The 14,236-nt window shown below is 37.9% G+C and overlaps 2 protein-coding genes across 5 annotated transcripts; one reads left to right on the top strand and one right to left on the bottom strand.

Annotated features, from left to right (window-relative positions):
- The first annotated feature begins 620 nt into the window (after positions 1 to 620).
- Positions 621 to 2,653, top strand: LOC121992276 (U-box domain-containing protein 39-like). The gene has a single exon (XM_042546538.1). The coding sequence runs from the start codon at positions 760 to 762 to the stop codon at positions 2,491 to 2,493; it is 1,734 nt and encodes a 577-aa protein (XP_042402472.1). The 5' UTR covers positions 621 to 759; the 3' UTR covers positions 2,494 to 2,653.
- A 787-nt stretch (positions 2,654 to 3,440) lies between these two features.
- LOC121992275 lies at positions 3,441 to 13,053 on the bottom strand. 4 transcript variants are annotated; one of them, XM_042546535.1, is made up of 9 exons: positions 12,973 to 13,053; positions 12,719 to 12,874; positions 9,661 to 9,708; positions 9,184 to 9,329; positions 8,348 to 8,426; positions 7,756 to 8,271; positions 6,665 to 6,745; positions 6,067 to 6,129; positions 3,441 to 3,775 (listed from the first exon to the last, which is right to left on the bottom strand). In XM_042546535.1, the coding sequence occupies exons 2-9, from the start codon at positions 12,764 to 12,766 to the stop codon at positions 3,716 to 3,718; spliced, it is 1,041 nt and encodes a 346-aa protein (XP_042402469.1). In that variant the 5' UTR covers positions 12,767 to 12,874; positions 12,973 to 13,053; the 3' UTR covers positions 3,441 to 3,715. The 4 variants fall into 4 exon arrangements, 3 of the variants coding, with proteins under 3 accessions (XP_042402469.1, XP_042402470.1, XP_042402471.1); XR_006114832.1 differs by having other exon boundaries at positions 3,725 to 3,775; positions 6,567 to 6,745; XM_042546536.1 differs by lacking the exons at positions 12,719 to 12,874; positions 12,973 to 13,053 and adding an exon at positions 9,895 to 10,187.
- Positions 13,054 to 14,236: the final 1,183 nt, after the last annotated feature.

Below are 14,236 nucleotides of genomic sequence, written 5' to 3'. Positions count from 1 at the left end.
TAAAAAATATGAATAATACTAATTATAAAGGATTTGAGGAGGAAATTTTACTCTGCACCCTCTATATTTATTAACTTCTTCTTTCCATCTCTTTACATTCAAAATATCAATTTAACCCTAAAGTGAGATGAGTGGGGAAAAAAAATCTAAAAGCCCATTTGTAATTTTCAAAATTTGATAAATTGCAGTGTAATTTTTAAAATGCCCTTAACCTTTAATATTTTCAAAATACACCCATTGAAAATTTTAATTATATTATCAAAATATCTATATTAAAATATTTGTGTTAGGCTTCTAAAATTATACCTACACTATTTATAATTTTTTTAATAATACAAATATCTCATTCTTACCATCCGATTAGTGCAACTCCTAATCCAATCCAGCAACCAAAGTCCTAAATTTTTCATCAAAGAAAATATCTTACAAATAAATCATTACTGAGATTCAAATAGTAAATGTTTGAATAACACAATAACTTACTTACATGTTGACATGTTGTCGATATTAAGGAAATCTTAGAGTTTTTTTTTCTTTAAAGTGGCATGGTGAAAATTATCCTCAATTTTGAGAGGGCAAAGTGAATATTCCATGTGATGTCTTGGAGGCTAAGTTTTGTTCTTCTTCCGCTGCATACTCGAAAGGCAAGGCCTGGGCTTCCTTTTTTTCCCTATTTCCAACAGTGGAGCAAGGAGTCAGAGAGATCGCGAATGGAATGAAGTGGTTTGGATTAGGAATAGGAAGGAATTCGCGCCTGCCATGAGGACCAACAGCAAATCGAGGTGGAAGTTCTCCTTCCGCCGCTCTTCCTCAGCCGCCTCGCTGTCCCCCGCCGCCTCAGCGTCGACTACGCCCTCCTCCACGGCGGACTTGCCGCTGGAGTTCCTATGCCCCATCTCCGGCTCCATGATGGCCGAGCCCGTCATCATTCCCTCCGGCCAAACCTTCGAGCGCAGATGCATTCAGGCCTGCCTCGACCTCGCCTTCGCCCTGCCGGACCTCCACATCGCCCTGTCGCCGCCGCCCGTGCTTATCCCCAACTGCGCCCTCAAGTCTGCAATTGTTGCCTGGTGCGCCCGCTGCAGCTTCAGTTCTCCCCTCCCTCTCTCTCCCGAAGCTGCCGTGGCCCTCGTCCGCCGCCTCATGCCCACAGATCAGCAGGCCCTTCCCTCCGCCGCCGCCGCCGCCGCCGCCGCCGCCTCTGCGCCGTTCTCTGATAGCGGAAAAGAGGAACAGGAAGCAGATTTCGGTGGCGACGCAGGGAAAGGTGGAGTCTTAATAGCTTCCAAGGTTGTTTCCCAAGGAATGGGTGAGAAAGACGGCATTTTGCCTTCGGTAGCGGAAGAGAAATCAAAGGAACCGATGAGAATCGCCACTTCTGTCCCTTGCCTCGAGCGCGAGCGCGAGCGAGAGAAGAACCAATCTTCTAGCTCTTCGTCAGGTTCCACTCCTCTGTCGTCCTCTTATCATTCATCTTTTTCTTTCTCTTCTTCCGAGATCGTCGTTCTCGATGGAACGTTGGATAGAGAGCGAACTCCAAGGGTCGCCAATTCGCCATCGGCGAGGACGAAGACTGATGCGCTGGAAGAGGCGTTGGTCAAGTTCACGGAGTTAGATGTGGCGGAGCAGAAATCAGCCGCCGCCAATTTCAGGAAAGCTACGAGGGAGAGCTGCGACCGGCGCGTGGCCCTCTGCACACTGCGCCTCCTGGGCGCTCTCCGTCCCATGCTTATTTCGCCCTTCGCTGCCATCCAGATCGATACCGCTGCCGCAATTGTGAACCTTTCGCTGGAACCAACGAACAAAGTTCCGATTGTGAGGTCCGGAATCGCGCCGGCGCTCGTCGTGATTCTCCGTAGCGGCCCCGTGGAAGCCCGCTACCATGCTGCCAGCGCCCTCTTCAGTCTCGCCATCGAGGAGAACCGCACCCCACTAGGCGTCATCGGCGCCATACCGCCACTCCTTGACCTCTTCTTCTGCCCTTCGACCGCCGGGTCCCGCGCCCGACACGACGCCGGCATGGCTCTCCACCGCCTCTCTCTCACCGCGGCCAACAGGTCTAGGATTGTGCGCACCCCGGGGGCAGTTCACGCGCTGCTCGCGGTGGCGTCAGAGAGAGCAACGGAGGCGGCCGCTCCGGACGAGCAAAGGGAGGTTCTGGTACTAGCGAGGATAGCGATGATGATGATCCACAACGTCGCGGGTTGCGACGAAGGGAGGGCGGCGCTAACGGACGCCGGCGGGGTGTTCGCGCTGGTGAATTTGCTGAAGAGGGAGACACTGGAAGGGGCGGACAAGGAGCACTGCGTGGCAGCGCTATACTTCATGAGCCAGAGGAGCTTGCGTTTCCGGGGCCTGGCGAAGGCGGCAGGGGCGGAGCAGGCGTTGTCCAGGCTGGCGGAGGAAGTCGGCGGGGGAGACCTGCAGGAAATGGCGAGGAGGACGCTGAAGGCGTGCGAGGGGAGGAAGGTGGCGACGCGCCGCCGCCGCTAGGGTTCGGGGAACTCGACGGGGACGTTACAATCCCCGTATCGGACAGGTCGGGCGATTTCGGCAACAGAAATTACAGAACCGACCGGGTCGAGTCGGCCCAGATCTAACCTGTGGGAACTCGAGTCGACTGGGTCGAGTAGTGACGTCATATGACAAGTTGTGGAAAAGCTGGTAACGTTTGATGTTTGTTTTTTTATGTTTGCAAATTTTTGATGCCTAGGAATTTTAAAAAATTAATAAATAAAATAAATAAATAAATAAAATTGGCATTCGAGTTGTTTGTGTAAATTAATTATATTTACTTTTTGTATAATTGTTAACGTTGGAAGTTCGAATTTGTGTGAAATGAGAGCTTTTTTTTTGTTTGTCTGTTTGTTTCTAAAGGAGATAACTTTTGCTGCTTTCTGTTATGAAACGGAGTGGAAAAAGAAAAGGGCACATTCCAATGAACTGACAAATCCACTCGAACAATGGTATGAATAATTAATTATGGCACGCTACATTAAAAAAAAATGCAATTATATCTTATATAGTTATTGTGGCATAAAAATAAAAAAATTTAAAAAAAGTGGCATTCCATATTATTTTAAATAAATATATATCAATAAAATATTTTATCAATGTTTTATAATGTAAAGTAAATTATATAGTAAGATTATAACTCTTAGAATTATTCTTGTAGTTACAATGACAATTTGTACCACATTTTAGCAACTATATCTATAGTTACAACTTCATATTTTAGCAAATATAAAAAAATATTTTCAAAATTAAAAATATTTAATAAAAAAAATAAAATCCTTGCAATTATTATCCATTATTATTATAAATATTAAAAAAATATTTTTTAGAAAAAAACCTTTTAATTATTTTTTATAATTTTACACTGGGTCTTCATAATGTAAATCCAACCCATTTATGCAAACATCTAGATAAAGATGCAGACATCATCACATCCGCATATCACTAATCCCCTGGTAAATAATTTTGATATATAAGATACAAAAAATTACCTTGCATAGTAGATACTACGCTCAATACAACTTTGAACAAGCTCGGGAATTCAATTGAAGATGGATGAGTAATCTCATCCGTTAAGAACTAATTTCAGAGAATTTAAAAAATAAGTATAGTTCAGAATTCCAAAGCTTAATGCTCAACTGCCATAACAAACAACATGGTCGATGGCCTCTGATGCCCTTTTACATCAACGCTGTAGTTGTTATTGTCGTCGCTGTCTTGTATGAGATAAAACTGCGAGTAAGATTTTCTTGCGAGGACCCTACAAAGTGAAAACCCCTGAGCATTCGAATAACAATAGAAACATTTTCGCGATCTTTGGCAGGGAAAGAACAATACTTAAGCCACTGATATGACATGGGGAACTACTAATGTGGCTTATAAAAATGAAAAATAGAATCCCATTGATATCATAAACAAGATTCAAGATGCATAGCAGTCATATTAACTGCTTCTGACACACAACAAAATGATAATGAGATTTTATTGTAAACGAGTGTTTTCTGATGCAAATGGAATGTTTCTAATATTCAATTTCTCCAGGACTCCACTGACAATCAACTTAGGAGCAACTCATAATTTCATTGCCAAGTAAAAGGCCTTTAGTCTAGCACGCAGGAGGATCTCCAAATAGTCGGAAGGCTATTAACTTCGAAGAGAGGGATCACTAGCTAAGCTAGGTGCCCTTGATTGGAATGAAAAACATATTAGAATTGGTGCCTTTCAATGACTACTGAGTTCCATAAGTTGGTACTGATGTCCTTTCTGAAATTTGGGCATTATAGTCTAGTAATGACTAATAATTATTGTTTCACAATAAACAAGAAAAAAAAAGGTACATTGTGCTAAAAAGCACTAATACAGCTGTTGCTCCCATTTTCCGACATTAATAATTTTGGATGAATAGGTGACAAGACACGATGGAAAAAAGATGAGATATAGTGTTACCATCTTTTTATTTATTTTTTATTTTTACATGGATGGATGGATGGGACAGATATGAAACAAAACACCTTAAGACACGGATCCTTAAACGCCCCAATCGAGTATGATCAAAATGGCAGATGAAACCCTATTCTGATTTTGTCCACTTCTCAATCACATCCACCCAAGTAAATAGGAGGGAACAAAAATCTAAATGATTCATTCACTCAATCATCCATCTACATACTTATCAACAAAATAGGCAGGCTGTGAGGTTCATTGACTCGGATCACAAAAGTAAAAGACCACCATGTCCATTTATACAAGAGAAAGCCATCCCATTCAGAATAGCTGAGAAATTAGAGACGATAGTAGTCATCAACGATTCACCTACACTTTGAAGCTGAAAAGCAATAACCAGGAGAATAACCAATAAAACATGGACTAAGGTCTGTCCCATCAGCAACAAGAACAGTTGAGTCCCTACCATCTAATTTCTAATATATGGATCATTTCCGGCTATTGAAAACCTTATGTAAATCTATATGGTGATACCAAAATCATCCAAGTTCTTAAAATTGTGCTAATATTCTTTTGCCTCTCTCCAACCTTCACATAATTTCCTTAGTAAACAGAACTAATCTACAGGAAAAAAATGTTCAAGAAAGTCCTCTCTCTCTAACCCCCATCTAATTTGGAAAGTTGAAATACGGAATGTTGTTGCTCTTGCAATGTGAATACTATATGTCATAAATTTGTTACGTTGTGCTGAATTATCCTCCATGTGTAGGAAAAAACTACCACATCTAATTAGGATAGTTGGAGCACAGTATGTTGTTGCGCTTGCAGTGTGTATACTGTATGCTATAATTTGATACATTGTGCTGAGTTTACCACCCTGTGTGACGCTACTAAATTAGAAAAAGTTACCACATCTAATTTGAAAAGTTGTGGTACCATATGTTGATGCTCTTGCAATGTCAATACTATAAGCTACAAATTTATTACATCGTAGTGAGTTTTTGTCCATATGCATGATCTTTGCTAAACTAGAAAAGGCTACATCCAGTTCGGAAGTTGGACTATCATTATTTGTTCTTGCACTGTGAATGGTACACATCATAAAATTATTGCCTTGTGCTGAATTTTCCTCCATATTGTGATCTTTGATAAGTATGAAAAGGTTACCAGTAAACTTTAAACATTTAGGAAGATGAGTGGTAAACTATATATTCCCAACATAAGTTCATCCATGCTTCACTCAAACTAACCCATCATAAAGGCTTAATTCATTGCTCTTTGCTTGTAAACTTTTATTCCCAAATAGGAACATTTAAAAATTGAAATCATGACATCTGACAGGCACACTCGGATATTCCAAAGATTTTCAGTTTAATAAAGTGCAGATTCTTCATTAGGAATTTTTAGATAGAAAATATTACCCAAATGATGAAAATAGTTTAAGTAAGCTTTTTGCCTGGACATTAACAATAATGCCTATCAAATTGTAAATACACAATAGTAAAATGTATTAAACGAAAATTAATCATTCAACTTATTTGAGTATATCCAAGGAAACTGTGTAAAGTGTAAGACCAGAAAAGAAAATAGAGCAAAAAATGCAAATACCATAGGAATTCCCATCTCTTTAAGATCATTGTCTCTCATCTGCATTAATGCTGTCATATCCACCTGAAAACAGAAAAAATAAGGCCAAATATATTATTTCATTCTCAAGCACCTACTCCAGTGAAGGGTCATTTAAGGAACTTTTCATAATAAAAATGGTTAGAAATAGTTTAGACGTTAAAATACAGTTCATGATGACATTAACGAAGAAAAGGCTTTTAACAGTGGTGGTATATTGCAAATTAATGCAATTAGAAATAGAATTTAATTTATCCCAAAAAAGCACAAAACAATTTGAAATGCTTAAGCCACCTAATGCTCAATCATGCATATTAACTTTTCATTTTCATAAACAACAGAAGCAAAAAATGGCATTTAATAGCTACACATGACACCAAAAGTTAATTTGGTAAAAGGAGGTTCCAAGCAATCATAGAATAGGAAATAAAATAGATCTCTATAATGATATGAGACAATACTGAATGGTCATCGCAATATACCTCCAATTATAATCTAGTACAGACAAAGCAATCAAGGAAAGAACATCACCAAGCATGCATCCTCATGAGGTACTGAAAATGTTCAACAGTGACTCTACCTCTTCTGCCTGAAAAAGTATAGCATATTTTCCCAGACCCAGTGATGTTAGCAGGTCACCAACTGAAAGAGGTTCCCCATGCTGAAGAAAGCAAGTAGCATTTTGTTAAGGGGTGTAGGCAATAATTACATGATTAGGCAACATGCATAATGTTATTGCAGAAAATAGTAACCACCTACAGCAGATTATCATGTTATATAGCTACGCTTGTTAGTTCTGACATGAAAACTCATAAATCAGTTAGCAAGTACATCTTAATGATATGCATATATAGCACATTAAGGTTTGGTTTACTCGGAGAGAGAATAGGAGAGAAAGGGGACCAGAGAGGGAAAGAATCACAAAAAAAAAAACACATGAATCACTTCAATTGTTATTAGATTTATAAAAGAATATCATAAATTATTTCCTAACATGCTTTTCTTTTTCTTTCTTTGCATTTTTTTTAAACAGGCAAAAAGTTAATTAGGAAACAAGTACGGAAGTTTGTGTATAAAATCAATTAAAAAAATTATATATAAAAGGGTTTGGGAAAGAGTTAATACAAAAAAAAATCTAGATACTTTAAATTACTTCCTATATTTAAAATGTTTGGGAAAGTGTGTATAAAATCAATGCAAAATATTGAAATTGCTACTTTCAACTATATTTAGATATTATCTCTAAGACCAATGTATCATGGTCAGTAAAGTAACTGAAATGTGAAATTTTCAAAACTGGGAAGGCATGATATGGAAAAAGGTGTGTGGAAGTACTTTAGAAAAGGGGGAAATGCAGGGTAAGTTTATGTAATTTTGACTAGTTAGAGACTCATGCAATGTCACACGAATTTTATATCCTTCTTGGTTTCTGGAAGCGCTATCTTCCTCTTTCTGACAATAGATCATTCAGATCTTGCCTCCAAATCAGTCAAAAAGCATGCAATGTACAGGATATACAGTCCCAGAGGAGCTAAAATGCTGCCCAGGAAAATTACAGCAGATTGTGTGAAGGAATCAGTTAATCATATTCAAATGTCCAGGATTCTCTTGCAGAGATGTTGGCCAAAAGAATATCAAATGAGAAGCAATTCTTTGGAGCTACAGACTTACCCCAAGTTCACTTCTGTGCACATTAACTCCAGGTGCAGGAGCTCGAACTGCAGGCCTTGCTACATCTACAGGGGTAGTCTTGCTCATATAAGTAACAGATCTAGAAGCTTCACCTACTAGAGTATTTGTCAAATAACTAGGTCTAGATGCATCTAGAGATATAATCCCAGGTGCATCTTGTAGGTCCCCATATCTTCTTGAGTGAGGCATATGCCTTGGAACACTGATGAGCCTATCTGGAGAATTATGCCTTGGCTTATCCAAAGCTACCGAATAAGACTTTCTATGTGAATCCAATTTGAGCAAATCATCTGCACTTCTTGCAGAAGGTATTCTTCTCCCAAGGCTAGAGGCACTTGATTCTTTTGGTTGTTGTCTAGCATTAGATCTGCTCGAATTATGTATACTCCGAGATAGCCTTTCACGCAGATCAACATCACGTCTTTCGGAAACAAGATGCCCTCTCCGAGATAAGCTTTTCTTTATAAGCTTCCATCTCAGATCATCTTTGCCAACCTGATTGTCATTATGGATTAAGGTACTGATAAATTAGAGCAAACAAGAATAAAGAAAAGTAATACTTTATGAGTACATTTGAAGGAACATCAGATTCTATTTGCTTGCCCCTCACACTCCTATCAATGAATCTTTCATTGTGTCCTGTCCTTTGACTGCAACAAGAGAAATAATATTACCATCCCAATAGAATTTACATAAAATGTGATTATTGAACAAAATGGGATTAAACAAATATCAATTAGAACTTGCTTCTCTTAAGCTCAGGTTCATGAGCCAACAATTTAATTCATGAAACATCAAATGCAAAGCCCGCTGCTTAAAGAACAAATTCACAAGGTGCAGATCTGTATGTGCTATAACCTCAGAAAATCATGAACATGTAAAGAAAAGGTATGACCTTGTTTTAAGATAGCTTATGCATTAAAGTTTTAAACACTCGTTGTGATATCAACATTAAAACAACAAAATAAGAACAAATAAAAGTGAAATAACAAGTGAAGCTCTCAAGTCTCAAATGAAGCCCAGAGCAGAAAAGGTATAAATATTGGACATCATAACAGCAATGTTCTCTCAATTGTGAGCACAATTACTAATGAAAACTTGCAAACTTTAAAATCACACACATCGATGGCAAAGCTGAACTGAATAAATTAATAAAAACCTGAAATTCAGATAACAGAAGACATACAGACAACATGAGAATAGCCTAGTATCCAAGAAGAATAAAATACTCAAGTATTTGTTATGTGCCGACCAATATATATATATATATATATATATATATGAAAGGATTTATTCAAAAGTCTGTCCCTCAAAAGGGTACTTTTATCTATGTAGATATGTTGTTTGTCTCAAAATCCCTTTGACATCATATGTATTACTGCTTTATTGACTGAGAAAAGAGCACACCGTTTGTCTTGGTAATGGCTGCCATATGAATTGGAATTGGTTATGTTGCTTTCCAACCTTTCTCTCACTGATCGCTTGCCACCTACGGCAGGCAAGTCATCATCAGAATGTCTACCATCAGATGCAGATCTTGCTCTCTTCACAACCTACAGAGGAAGGAAAAACAGTCAAGTTAGCCAATCATATACTGGCTGGTAGATTCATCAGATTGATACATTGAACTAAGAGACAGAAATATAAACATTTCAATTCCTCATCCATGTGATTTATGATCAGTAAACCAACATGGCATGCCATCATTCACTTTCTTCTAGTCGCCATACTACCAAGTCTCCCTGACTCAGCACAGCATAAAATCAATGCCAGATCCCTCCATTTATTCAAAGAGTCCATCTGGATGAGCATAAAGCTTTGACAAACACATGCAAAGGATTTTGGTTTTTGCCCCTTTGCTCAAAAAAAAATTAGCTGACTTACCCAAAGGTTGATGGATGTTGAAGAATATGTTTCCTCACAACAGCATTCCTGGGATTGAAGAGGCACATATGTTTTTCAATGGAGGACGGGAATTAATGAAGTTTGCATAGAACCAATTTTACCAATAGGATCACTACTTTAACTAACAAAGGAATTTTCCCAACTACGTGAAATTCAAAATTTGATCAGGCGCTGAACAGCTAGAGATAGGCCATTGCACAGAGAGACTCAAACCTCATGCATCTGCTAAAACAGTATCCGCTTAATGGTAAAACCCTTCAAGTGCTAGTTGAGAAATCAGCAAGAGTGACACCTACAAGTGGAGAAACTAGAAACAACCATAGTTGTCAAAAGCGTGAGGCGCAAAAAACTGTTGTCTTTGGGCTTAAAGCACAAAGCGAAGCACACACTTTACAAAAAAAGTGTAATAAACAAAAGGACTATTATCAGAATATAAATCTGATTTATATGAATTAATAAAATTTATTAGAATTTTTTAATTTTAAATATATTTTTTATATTTTATTGGGATAATTAATTAGGATTTATGAAAACCTATTCGAACTATCCCATTAGGAGTTGATTGAATTAATCAAATCCAACCTAAGTTTTTGATAGTCCACAGTCATACAGTAATCGCGGGCAATGCGACGCTTCCGGCAACGCCAGCGTCCCATGACACCTCCGGGACTCTGGGAGAATGCAAAAGAGTAAAAAAAAATTAATAGAAAAGAAGATTCTTACCAATAATCGAGAGGCGGACGCTTGTGATGGTGAGAGGCAGACCAATCGACTTAATGATCGATTTTAAGAGGGTATAAGGGCTTTAAACTTTAAAAAAAAAAGGAAAGTTTATGCGCTTCGCGCAAAAGCGAATGCTTCTGCTTGTGCTTTTGCGCAAAGTGCAGTGAAGCGCGCACTTCAGAGACCTCGTGCGCTTCCAAGGTCTCTAAAGCACAAGGCTTGCGCCTCACTACGCTTTACGCTTAAGCGAGTGAAGCACTCACTTTTAACAACTATGGAAACAACAATGACATAAATGAGTTGCATATGAATGTCTCTCGACACTCAACATTTATTCTCTCTACAAAATAGGCCATCAATAACATCAACTCAGATGGGAGCAAATTCAAATAATGCCCCTAGACCATTTGCACTAAGTTTATAAGGTTAACAATCCTAAAATTGAAGAAATGCACTGAATCGCCATCATTACAAGGGCTTGTTAGTCCCAACACTATGAGGTTGGCCTCATAGAACTTATTTACAATATCTATCAATTGAATACCATGCAAGATTATATCACTTGTATAGAGAAAAAAAAGATTTTCAAAACAACTTATAGTAGCATTTGCAGAAGCCAGAACAAGCATATTATATAGCAAATATGTTGCATACAAGCTATTGCATGGGTTACTTGTAGATATGAGAGTTAGAACAAGCTGGTCAGAGAAGTGCAGTGAGAACTCAAGCAGCTTGACGACAGATTTATTGGACAACAATGGACAAAATACTTCAGTGATGAGGGAGAGAGAGGGTTGCATGGAGAGGAGGATAAGGTGTTCAAAGAGGAAGACAAGAGGAGGTTATAATGAGTGGAGTAGAGGGAGGCAAAGTGTGGGAAGCAGATGATCAGAAGAGGGTAGTGGAAGAGGAAGACAAAGATGAGGAGGGCAGAAAGAGTTGCAAGGAGGAAACTGGAGAGAGTGGAGAATAAACAAAAGAATGCCATTGTGGCATTCTCTGTCCTCTTTTGTTGGGCTAGTTTATGCTTGTGTAACCATGTTTCAATCTCTTTTCAAGTATTTAACATTTGTGAAGGTTCAGGTACCCGTACCACCCATGCCATGTAAACATCCCTGTGAAGGGCAGTAGCTTCAAATTGAGAAACAAGGAATAGGCACCCCGTGTATCATATTGAAATGATAGGAACTCTATGGTAGCTTATAGGATTGGACAAGCCAACTACTCAAATATTTCAGGAGAGATGACTTCTTGTCTAAATAGGGCCAATTTCCAATCTGGATAGGTTATAACAAAGCTATAAAGATCCTTCAGACAGATATTTTCAAGTCAAACAAAGCTAGAATGCACTTTGCATGATTTTCGGGTGAATTCTAATCAATTTTCAATAACCTAAAAAATTTAACTGTATTTCTCACAAAGAAACTAGAGTTTAGGAGTATTTAAATATTTGGAAAATACTAAAATATCAATAACTTGGTTCATGCACTCAAATGATACTTATCAAGATGATATTTTGCTGATTGATGATATGGAAGAAAAATTCATCTGAGACAAATCCAAATGATTTTTGTTCATTCAGATTAAATACAGATATATTTCCTTTCTTACGGTTAAAAAAAAAGAGTCTTACACCAACAAACAGTCATTAGACCATACTAAAAATTAATACACCATTGATTTAAAGAATAATAAAGTCTTCCCAACTAGGAGGTTAACAACAAGTGCTAGATAATCTCTGTGACAGTACTTTCTACAGAAAGAAAAAACATGGATGACTACTTAAAGAATAGAACCAAATAAAATGGATTTAAACTTTTACTTCAAACATAAGATTTTGACAAACATGTAATGGAGATGGAATGTTCAAAGGATACTGTTCCTACATGCACATGATGCCAACTTAGCTAAAACTTTAAATAAATACTTAGCAGGAAGCGTATGAAAACCACTTTCCTTTACCAAGATAAATATGCTTGAAAAGTTGATCTAGATACTGGAAACCCCGCTAAAAAGCTAAAGACTCTCAAAAACAAGACTGAAACTCACTACTAGTATCTGCATAAATCTTATGAGTAATGGAACGTGAATTTTATTTTGAGCAAATAAAAATCAGAGGGAGCCGTTACAATAAACTTTATATTGCACGACCGATGCAAGAGACTGTACCAGGAAGGAAAAGCAGAATCGACGTGCATACATCAGTTATTCTCTATCATCATTTGACCGTAAAATCACAAAGCTCAAAGGAAGGACCTCTAATGGGTAACGGTTATGGCAGGAAGATGAAGAGAGAGAGAGAGGGGGTTTTTACCTGACCACTTCGTCCCAGTGTAATCGTGACCTGGGACCGAGCAGACATCCTGCAGATCCTCCTCCTCTTCCCTGCTCCTAGTTACCTATCGCTTTCTTTCGCTATCTATCCCTTTTCCGGCAGGTCGAGCGGCAGCAGGAGAAGTAGATCCTAACCCTAACAAACCAAGACAAGGAAGGCGTCAGGATCTCTCCCTCGCCGGAGGCAGCGGAGAGCGACGAGGGCTGCAGGAAGAAGGGATCATCGCAGTTTACCTCAAGGATCGCCTCCGTTGCAGGACAACAATGTCAGAAAAAAGAGGGAGTTCAAGAAAAGATAAATTCATTATTATTGTCGCTTTTTACTTTTGTGCATTTTTTAAATTTAGCCCTCAGAATGTATTGGACTATTGGTCCCTCCGAGGATTATGATAAATGGCATTTTAGCCCTAATCTTTGCAACATCGTCCTCGTATTTTACTTTTACGCATTTCAGCACAACAATATTCCGATTTCCGAAAGCTCCTTTTGAAGGTATAAACCGTAAAATGTAATTGATCAAAATTACAAGGGTCAAATATAATTATAACAAATATCTTGTCTAATTTTGCATAAAGTGGATTATGTCATCATGTCACAAACGGACGATTTGCTCGCCGAGTGTCCCACAAATTTATTCTTAGACTAATGTGAATGAAGTAAATCATGAATAATTATGAATTATTAGTGTCAATGATCAGAAAGGATATATTCAAACATATCGAATTTTGACCTAAAATATAATGTGACAGCCGTCTAAGTGCCATCCCGTTCCAATTGCATTAGATTTGTATGATTTATATGTGACAATATGGTAAAAGGTGAAATCACTTGTCCCCAGTGTAGCATGTGACAGGTGGGGTGAGTTGTACAGGGACCGAAGATTTACACTCCGACTACTAAGCATCTCACCATATATCAACTCGGATAATCTATGGGGTCGATTTGTATGATTTATATGATTATTGATTAGATTGCTCTTTTTAAGATTAAAAATTAAAGGTGAAAATCAATTCGGCAACTGTATATCATGTGTTTTTATTAGATTAGTACTTTAGTTTTTAATTAAAATCATGTGTTTTTATTAGATGGGTATTTTAGTTTTTAATTAAAAATCAATTCGGAATCTGTCTAACTTTAAACCATATTTCACTAATATATTGTCTATCATCCTCCCAGAATTTCAATCTAAAAACTTCCTCCATTCTTTGATATTGGGTTTTCCTTACAATATTTTTTTTTATTGCATACAACTAAAAAATATTACTTGTCTTCCTATTTTATCAAGTAAATAAATTCATTTTTGTATATTTTTTTTATGTTATTTGTACGACCGTTATTCTTCCACTCATTAACTTATTCCAAAAATAATTTTCTTATTATAACAACGGATAAATTCAGTTTCAAAGACTAGTTGTATTTTGTTGTTAGTGTTCTGAGTTGAGTGCGAATTATATTTTTGTGATGTTGCTTTCTGACAAGTATGTCTTATAAACATTAT

The sequence above is a fragment of the Zingiber officinale genome, chromosome 6B (assembly GCF_018446385.1).
Source record: "Zingiber officinale cultivar Zhangliang chromosome 6B, Zo_v1.1, whole genome shotgun sequence".
NCBI lineage: Eukaryota > Viridiplantae > Streptophyta > Magnoliopsida > Zingiberales > Zingiberaceae > Zingiber > Zingiber officinale.
This window is presented reverse-complemented; position numbering and strand designations above follow the sequence as displayed.